The 10,196-nt window shown below is 41.1% G+C and overlaps 1 protein-coding gene across 3 annotated transcripts in view; it reads left to right on the forward strand.

Moving 5' to 3' along the window:
• UBE2K (ubiquitin conjugating enzyme E2 K) overlaps positions 1–8,174 on the forward strand; it is a 57,827-nt gene extending 49,653 nt beyond the window's left edge. For all 3 annotated transcript variants that reach the window (XM_002709395.6, XM_051842473.3, XM_089325352.1), the window contains 3 exons: positions 4,828–4,927; positions 6,860–6,988; positions 7,905–8,174. In XM_002709395.6, coding sequence (XP_002709441.1) covers positions 4,828–4,927; positions 6,860–6,988; positions 7,905–7,979 — 304 coding nt within the window. In that variant the 3' untranslated portion in view covers positions 7,980–8,174. The remainder of the gene's footprint in view (positions 1–4,827; positions 4,928–6,859; positions 6,989–7,904) is intronic.
• The last annotated feature ends 2,022 nt before the right edge of the window (positions 8,175–10,196 follow it).

Raw genomic sequence — 10,196 nt, forward strand, 5'->3', positions numbered from 1 at the left:
GCTTAACTGGCTCCTCCTTTATCTCCTGGAATTTTGCACATTACAATGCCTAAGGAATAAGGCTTGCTCCTTTTTTGTTCTTTCCTTTTCTTTCTTTTTTTAAGATTTTATGTATTTACTTGAGAGGTAGAGTTACAGACAGTGAGAGAGAGAGACAGAGAGAAAGGTTTTCCATCTGCTGGTTCACTCCCCAAATGGCCATAACGGCCAGAGCTGGGCCGATCTGAAGCCAGGAGCCTCTTCCGGGTCTCCCACACAGGTGCAGGGGCCCAGGGACTTGGGCCATCTTGTACTGCTTTCCCAGGCTATAGCAGAGAGCTGGACTGGAAGAGGAGCAGCCGGGGCTGGAAGAGGAGCAGCCGGGACTAGAACCGGCACCCATATGGGTTGGCAGCACTGCAGGCAGAGGATTAACCTACTGCGCCACAGCGCTGGCCCTGGGCTTGCTCCTTTCTAATCACACTCACTTCCTTGGTAAATTCATCTGATTGTATAATGACCTCATTAAATACTGGCAGCTCACAAATTTCTTAAGCCCCAGATTCATTCGGCTGCCTGTTTATTATCTAATTTGAATATGTAAATAACCATCTCACACATCAAAAAACTGAACTGATTGTCCTCTAACCTAAAACCTGCTTAATCTTTATATTGGCTTCCCCATCTAAGTCATTGGCAGCTACTTTCTTAGTTGTAGGCCAAAACCTCATCTTGATCTTTCACCGTTGTTTCTCTGATACCCAGAAGTTTGTCTGCAAGTCTTTTGGTAGAACCTGTACAATCTTATCAGATGTTTCACTGCTCCACTGTGGTCCATGTTGTGCTACCGCTTGCCTGGATGATTGTAATACCCTGCCTCCCTTTTTCTGCTTCTGCTTCTGCCTTACTCAGGCTGTTTTCGGTAGCTAGAATGAACACCCACCCGTTCTCCCAAAACACAAGCAAAGCTACCTGACTTCCCTTTTTGCTGATTGCACTACTACTTCCTGTCTCCCTATAGCTTGTTGAAAGAGTGTGGTGTGTATATAGGGAGAGAACTTGAATTATTCTTATCTCAAAGCTTTTTTATGAACTCTTCTTGTTCCTGAGAACAAGTTGAACTAGTTGAAATATTAAAAGATATCTATATGATTGAAATATTATGTGATGCCAAAAATATCAGATAAAATAGATGGAAGTAGATATTTAAAGAATCAGCCCTCACCCCCAACTTTACTGAGACATAGTTTTTAAAAAACAGATTTTATTTATTTGAAAGGTAAAATTAAAGTGGGGTAGATAGAGGTCTTCATTTGCTGATTTACTCCCCAAAATGGCCTCTGGCCAGGACTCGGCCAGGCTGAAGCAAGGAGACTGGAACTCCATCCAGGTGTCCCATATGGGTGACAGGGTCCCAAGGACTTTGGTCATCCACTGCTGGTTTCCCAGACACATTAGCAGGGAGCTGGATGGGAAGTGGAACAGCTGGGATTGGAACCAGTGCCCATTTGGGATGCGTAGCTTCCTGTGCCACAGTGCTAGCCCCACACTGAGGTACAGTTGACACTTGGTAGATACACATGTTTAAATGTCAGTATCTAGGCTTTAGAACTGGAACTGAAAAGTGCAGGGCAGGGGCCAGTGTTGTGGCACATCGAGTTAAGCTGTCGGCCAGCTGCAACATCAGCATTCCATGTGAGCGTTGTTGGAGTTCTGGCTGCTTCAGTTCTGATCCAGGTCCCTGAGAAAGCACTAAAAGATGCCCAAGTGCCTGAACCCCTGCCACCCACATGGTAAACCCAGATGGAATTTCTGAGCTCCTGGCTTTAGCTTGACTTAGCCCAGACCATTGCAGTCATTTGGGGAGTGAACCAGTGGATAGAAGATCTCTTTCGGTCTGCCACCCCACCCCTGCCTTTTTTTTTTTTTTTTTTTTTTTTTTGACAGAGTGGACAGTGAGAGAGAGAGAGAGAAAGAAAGGTCTTCCTTTTGCCGTTGGTTCACCCTCCAATGGCCGGCGCGGCCGGCGCGCTGCGGCGGGCGCACTGCGCTGATCCGATGGCAGGAGCCAGGAGCCAGGTGCTTCTCCTGGTCTCCCATGGGGTGCAGGGCCCAAGCACCTGGGCCATCCTCCACTGCACTCCCTGGCCACAGCAGAGAGCTGGCCTGGAAGAGGGGCAACCGGGACAGAATCCGGCTCCCCAACCGGGACTAGAACCCGGTGTGCCGGCGCCGCTAGGCGGAGGATTAGCCTAGTGAGCCGCGGCGCCGGCCCCCCACCCCTGCTTTTAAATAAATAAATAAATCTTTATGATTCTGTACCTGTTTGTTTTGTTTGTTTATTTAATCTCATAATCTTTAGGAAGAATAAATTATGTAAACATTAAGTAATTTGGTACAGACATGCTAGAATGTAAATTGATTTAATCTTGGTCTTTGTTGATGCATGTTGGGGTACTAATTTATTATTAATCTAACAACTTACTTAGTGTAACATTTCTTAGTTCCACAACTTTCCCTAAGCTAATTTCCAGAAGCTAATTCTGATGATTTCCACTGATACCTGTTATGATTGAAGGGGAAAAGTGAGACTATAAAAATTGCACTTAGTAATCCTGCCCTTCCTAAAGGTATGAACAGATACTTTGCTGTGGGAACATCTAGATGTGGTCAGTAAGCTGTTCTCTACCTCATTAGTCAACAGGAAAATGCAAATGCAAATTAAAGTGACAATTGGATACCACTGTGTACCTGTACATCTGCATCCCTCATACATTGCTGGTAGGAATGTGGCTCAGCCACTTAAAACCAGTAGTATCTACCAAAGTGAAACATAAAACTTTGGTAGCTCAGCAGTTTTACTCTTAGATATATGTCGAAGAGAAATGCAAAAACACTTACATAAGAATACACGCAGCAGAATACACCTGGAAATAACTGAAATGACTTATCAACAAGAGAATCAGTATATTGAGTATAATCATACAATGGAACACTAAAGAGCAGTAAAGTCAAGCACACTATTGACAGAAACAGTATGGATTATTTTCACAGATATGTTGAGTGACAAAAGCCAGACACACAAGAAGATATACTGTATGGTTAGCTTTTTTTGAAATTCAAGATAAGCCACAACTAATTTATGGTGGTGGGAATTAGGGCATTGGTGTGTGTAGGCAGGAGTTGGAGAGGGAGAGGAATGAGGCTTTTCAATGTTAGAAGTACTCTACATTTTGATCCATATGGTTACATGGACATAGACATGCATAAAAATCCATCTGGCTGTACAGCATTTTACTCTTCTTATACTTAACCAATTGTAACAAAACAAACACCATTCTCTTCATGTAGAATTGTTTGGAATGAACGTGGGTTAATTTTTGATCTTCTGGAAGATCCTTAACAGAAAAGTCGGTCAACAATATGAACAGTTAGATGGTTATTGTAAGACTTTATTGAGTACTTTGTGAATAAATAAGTACCCATATTGGCTATGCTTATCAATTTGAGCAGTATTAATACTTTAGATTTATCTTTTACTGACTTGTATCATCTACTAATTAATAAAAGTTAACACCTTTATTTGAAGGGCAGAGCTACAGAGAGACAGAGGCACAGAGAGAGAATGGTCTTAACATCTGCTGGTTCACTCCCCAGATGGCCACAGCAGCTGGAGCTGTGCCAATCCAAAGCCAGCCCCAAATTTCATTTTCTTCTTTGCTATTAGGATTTATTTTAATAGATTTAAACTATTATCACTGAATACTAAAAATCTCAGTATACCATGGATTTAATCAGTACTTTGTGAAAAGAATTAATGGAATAAAAAGGTTTTCAGTTGCATACTTTTCCACATTACTTATATTTTAAAATTAATGTAGAGGGGCTGGCACTGTGGCGTAGCAGGTAAAGCTGTCACCTGCAGTGCCGGCATCCCATATTGGCGCCGGTTCGGGTACTGGCTGCTTCACTTCTGATCCAGGTCTCTGCTATGGCCTGAGAAAGCAGTGGAAGATGGCCCAAGTCCTTGGGCCCCTGCACCTGCGTGGGAGACCCAGAAGAAACTCCTGGCTTCTGGTTTTAGATTGGCACAGTTCCAGCTGTTGAAGCCATCTGGGTAGTGAACCAGCAGATGGAAGACTTCTCTTTCTCTCTGCCTCTGCCTCTTTGTAACTCTGCCTTTCAAATAAATAAATCTTTAAAAAAGATAATAAAATATATGTAGAGCAGTCCAAAGCTTTCTATGCCTTTTTTTTTTAATAACATAAAAGATTGGTGTCATAAGAATAGGTTTTATTTTGGTATTACTTTTCTTAATTCATTCTTAAGACAGTGTCATTGCTTATAATTGATTTGGGTTCAGCTCAAAAACTTTACATTTAAAGATTCTTTTAGGGCCGGCGCCACGGCTCACTAGGCTAATCCTCCGCCTTGCGGCTCTGGCACACTGGGTTCTAGTCCCGGTCGGGGCACTGGATTCTGTCCCGGTTGCCCCTCTTCCAGGCCAGCTCTCTGCTGTGGCCAGGGAGTGCAGTGGAGGATGGCCCAAGTGCTTGGGCCCTGCACCCCATGGGAGACCAGGATAAGTACCTGGCTCCTGCCATCGGATCAGCGTGGTGCGCCAGCCACGGTGGCCATTGGAGGGTGAACCAATGGCAAAGGAAGACCTTTCTCTCTGTCTGTCTCTCTCACTGTCCACTCTGTCAAAAAAAAAAAAAAAAAAAAAGTAAATTTCCCTAACTTTGTAATTAAGATAAAAAGTTGCTGGTGGTTTATGTTTTATTCAGATCATATCCATTTTGCCTCACAAAACACAGGCTTCCTAACTGGTATATTTTCTTATTTTAGGGCAGCAGCAATGACTCTCCGCACAGTATTGTTGTCATTGCAAGCACTATTGGCAGCTGCAGAACCAGATGACCCACAAGATGCAGTAGTAGCAAATCAGGTACGATGGCTGCTTCTGAAAGATTTTCTTATACACATAGATGAGTCTGTACTTCTGTGGTTTGCGGTGTTAACACATGAACATATTCTATTGGAACTGAATTTGGAAAAGGTGTCCTTTCTTGTAGTAAGATTTGTCAGATGTAAAGATGAACATTTATTGATTAACATACTAGTTTACAGGTTTATGTGGTGGAGACTGTTTTCTTAATATATAAAAATGTTAAAGTCAAAAGAATTATATGATGAGCATCCATACCTGATTCCCATTTTTCATACATGACCCTCTGTGCCTCTGTGCACCTGTCCTTCCTTCTGTTCAGTGCAGATCTCTCCCTGGTGATCATTTCAGTCACTTCCTACCAGGGCTTCAAAGTGGCATGGCCGTGGCCTTGTAATTTGACAAATGGAAGAAATATTTTTCAGTTCTGCTCTTTGATCATTCTAAGGCAAGGGATCAGCGAATTAAGTTTTGCCAATACTTGATTGAAATAATGCCACACCATTTTGCTTACTCTGCTTTCCCACTCCAGGGGCAGCGGTGAACAGAGACTGTCGTCTGAAAGCACTAAATGATTAGTATCTGGCCCTTTAAAATAAGGGGAATAGGAGAGGGAGAAGGGGGTGGGAGTGTGGGTGGGAGCGCAGGTATGGTGGGAACAGTCACTGTTCCTGAAGTTCTGTTTATGAAATGCCTGAAGTTTAAAATAACGGGTGCCTGGGGGAGGGGAATGTCAGCCCTTACGGTTTACTGAGTGTTCGTTGTTTTTCCTTTTCTAATACACTGCCCTCTTGTGTTCCTGTCTTCAAGGTGGTTCCATGTTAGTTCCTCTGTTTCTCCTCTTCTTCTTTCAGTGGCAGTTCCTACATGATTTGCAGTGTCAGCACACTAAGCTTCATCTTCTGAATTCTTGTTTTTCAAAGCACGCTTTTTCAAGTTTGCATTAATTTTTACTTAATCATTTTATCCACTCTGCCATGTTTCCTCTCTGAGGAAACTGAATTTCTTTATCCTTTAAGATTTTAATTTACAAATTATCTCTTCTAGAAACTTTTCCTTTCTCTTGAAGATCTGTTCACTCCTTGTTTTATGTATACCCCCTTCTTAGTATGTTCAATGAGTTGTCAACAGATTGCTGGTAATTATAGCTTTCTGTTTTCTGAATTCTAGCTTTGATTTCCTATTGAATTCTAAGCCCACAGGCTAAAGTTTATACTACAAGGATTACCTTAGTTCCTAAAATTGTCCAATAATTTGACTTACTTAATTGTTAGGAATTAATGATAGAAATTGCATTTACGCTTTTAATAAGCAGTAGAAGCTTTTCAGTATTAACATATTCAAAATCTATAAAATACCTTAAAGATAAATGTTTGACTAAATGAAATGGTTGGTGTTCATTTATACTTTGCTTTACTAAGAAATGAGGGTTCTAGAATATTTTGAGAATAAATGTATTTCCATTGCCTGTGAAAAGTCTTAACTTCTGAAAGTACTCTTGAGTTTGCAATTATTCCAAAGTGTGTATTATACATTAGGACTTTGCATGTGAGGTTTCCTTAAATCACATACATTAATATAACTCTGGGACAGGAGCAAAATCTGATTTTAATTTTATAAGCTACTAATTCTGTGTATAGTTGTATAGTGTTTGTTGTACTGTGTAACATTTCTGATAGTTAATTTTTTGCTAATTTGTTAAATTTTTAAAGTAGATTAGCTTTACTTTTCTTTCGTCAGTACAACTTTGAATTTAAAACTTCAGGTTAAACAGTCTTTTCATGAGTAACATAGTTTATGATGGGAAGTGAAACCACATTTTAAATATAAATTTTATTTGTTACAAGCAGGGTTGTAGGCAGTTGAGAACTGAGTTACAGTATTGTATGCTATGACCGTATTGTCATTTTAGTCAACTTTTCCCCCTTGCAGTACAAACAAAATCCTGAAATGTTCAAACAGACAGCTCGGCTGTGGGCGCATGTGTATGCTGGAGCACCAGTGTCTAGTCCAGAATACACCAAAAAAATAGAAAACCTATGTGCTATGGGCTTTGATAGGGTAAGTACCTAACGGTGTTTTGATTTTGATACACTGATTTAAAATTATCTCTATAAATCCTTGGCTGACAAGTAGTTTAGAAAATGCAGTTTTGTGGGCCGGCGCTGTGGTGTAGCAGGTAAAGCTACCTGCCTGTGGCTCTGGCATGTATGGGCACCGGTTCAAGTCAAGGGTGCTCCACTTCAGATCCAGTTCCCTGCTGATGCACCTGGGAAAGCAGCAGAGGATGACTGAAGTGCTTGGGCCCCTGCCACCCATGTGGGAGATCCGGAAGAAGCGCCTGGCTTCTTTCTTCAGATAAGCCCAGCTGCAGCCATTTGGGAAGTGAACCAGCACATGGAAGATCTCTCTGTGTAATTAACTCTACCTTTTAAAAAACACCAGGGCCAGCGCCGGCACACCGGGTTCTAGTCCCGGTTGGGGCGCTGGATTCTTTCCCGGTTGCCCCTCTTCCGGGCCAGCTCTCTGCTGTGGCCAGGGAGTGCAGTGGAGGATGGCCCAAGTGCTTGGGCCCTGCATCCCATGGGAGACCAGGAGAAGCACCTGGCTCCTGGCTTTGGATCAGCACGGTGCGCTGGCCGCGGTGGCCATTGGAGGGTGAACCAACATCAAAGGAAGACCTTTCTCTCTGTCTCTCTCTCTCTCTCTCTCTCTCTCTGTCCCCTCTGTCTGTCCAAAACAAACAAATAAAAAAACACCAGAAAATGCAGTTTTGGTAAATGTTCTGTTACTATAGCCAATGATTTTTGTTTTCCTTTTATTGATTCCGCTTACTGATTTGGGAAGCTTTTTATGTGCTACAAGTACTTACTGAAAGGGAAGAAAGAAATGTTTGATATGTCAATATAAAGACAGCAATTCAAAACAATTTAAAAACATTGTCTTGAGAGTTTGTTTTGTCCCTTTGTCTCCACAGAACGCGGTAATTGTGGCCTTGTCTTCAAAATCATGGGATGTAGAGACGGCAACGGAGCTGCTCCTGAGTAACTGAGGCCTGGCGAGCTGCAGCCCAGTCAGGCGGCCTCCTCTCCGGGAGCTCCGGCATCGCTATTTTTAGGATTCTGCATAGATTTCTTTTAAACTGGCATTCTTGCCTAATGATGTTATCTAGGCACCATTGGAGACTGAAAAAAAAATCCCTGCTCTGTAAATAAAGCTGATTAAACGTCTGTGTAAATTTAAAAAAGGGGAAATACTTTAATTTTTTTTCCTTAATAGTGTAAAAATTCTTTGAGCTAAGCTAAAACCATGAAAAAACTTGCTACTTTAGTATTTAGTGGTGTACCAAGACTAGCAAGAGTTCGCTTCAGGATTTTGTTGAATAATTAAGATTCTATTTTGAGTGTGTCGGGGCCATTCACGTTGTCGGTGTTGCATCACAGCTGCCGTAACTGTGTTCAACATGGACCCTCTGTGCCTGTGCATTTATTTGCATGCTTGTACTTGACTTCTTAGGATGGGTAGCTGAAAAGACCACCGTTTTACACATTGGAGAATTCTTAGATACAAGAGTCATCCAGATTTGAAGATGGTGACCTGTTCAGAGCCTTTTGTCCCTGTCCTCAAACTGGGACACCACGTCTGTTTTCCCTCTTATCACTCACAGCTAGCGTGCTGACGGAAATTCCTCTATTTGATGGGGAAGTGTGCTGAGCAACAGGGCCCCTTACCCCACTTTTAGGTTGTAGGTTTGAAATATTTTCATAGTTCTTCCCACACTCTTAAAATTTTCCTCTGTAAGTAATAATGTACAAATGGAGCTGCCAGTTTTGTTTCCTTGCAAAACCAGTAACTACTTGACGTTGCAGTATTCCCAGAGAAAGGAAGGACCCCGCTTAGTTTGTCACAGAATTTGACTGTTATTCCTAAACCGATGAAATCTCTGAGGACTTGCAAAGATGCAGTCAGCTGTTTCTAGCTTTTAGCCCTATTGTGGGCTTTGCAGATGGCCCTGTGGGATCCTGTGCTGTCGTTCTGGCCTGCGCTTCCCCCTGTTCACACCTGAGAGCTGTGCTGCTGTTGCACTGTACATACTTGAGACACACATAGGACTAGAGGCGTGTTACAGATCTAGCTTGCTTTATGATGTTTCTGATTATGTGAGAACTGAAAACTTGACCTTCTCTTCTTGTACATAGTCACACTTCCTATTCATATTAAAGTTACATTTCATTCTAAGTTCAAAAGTTTGACAGTTACTAGTTGTGAAAGCTCAAACAGTAATGTGACCATTTATGAAGGCTGAGTGGATTTATGCAGGCAGTTCTGTGTATCGAAATACAGTTCTTATCAGATTTTCAGGACCAATGGTAAATAAAAACGTAATGGATTTAGACTCAATTTAGGCTGTACAATGAAGGACATATTATAAAAGTTTTGCTTTCTTCTTGTGTTACTGATATTAAATTATAATCATTAAGTGTTTGAAAAATAATTTTTGAGCTACAAAGTCAGCCTACCTTCATTTGACTTCTCAATAATCTTGATACTAGAAGCAATAAAAGAACCATTCTTAAATATATTGTAATGTTAAAATGTGAAGGTTCTTCCAAAATCCCATCAGGCTTTCCTAATTAACCCTTAGTGTTGATATTATTGCATACTAAACACAAGTTGCTATGTTCCCCCCATGTATTTGATTAAGCTAAATTTCTTTATGCAGTCACATTCTTTTAATATTGTAGTTTATTTTCTAAAGATGCCAAAGGAAACAAGATTTTTCTTTATTTTAGATAGCTAAAATCTGTACTTTCTATTTTGAAGTAAGGTGGGTTGCGTGGAAATGTTGATAGTTCTGCTCCATTGTTGGTTAGAATTAATTTTTTATAATCAGAGAGTGGCCTCTTAATATTAGTAATGTTTGGATTTTTACAAATACCCAGTTTACTGTTTGCCTGTATTGTCAGGGTGTTTCTAATTGTCCTGTGGTTAGACAAAGGAAGAAGAAAACTCAGAAATGACTTCAGGGGAAGCATGACCTACTTCACTCTTGGAGGCAGCTCTGTCTAGCTTTTGGTTTGTGTTTGTATGGCAGTCCCATAAAGTAGCTACTTGTCTAACCACACTTCAACATCCCCAGTACCCAGGAAATTGGAAAGTATAATATTTGATTTGAGAAACTCTATATTGTGAATTATAAAGATTTTTCTCATTTATAGTTAATGATATCTTTCTTTTTTTTCCCTAGTAGACTTTCTACTGCCTTGCC

The sequence above is a fragment of the Oryctolagus cuniculus genome, chromosome 2 (genome assembly GCF_051225735.1).
Source record: "Oryctolagus cuniculus isolate XC-2025 breed Fujian yellow rabbit chromosome 2, ASM5122573v1, whole genome shotgun sequence".
Lineage (NCBI taxonomy): Eukaryota > Metazoa > Chordata > Mammalia > Lagomorpha > Leporidae > Oryctolagus > Oryctolagus cuniculus.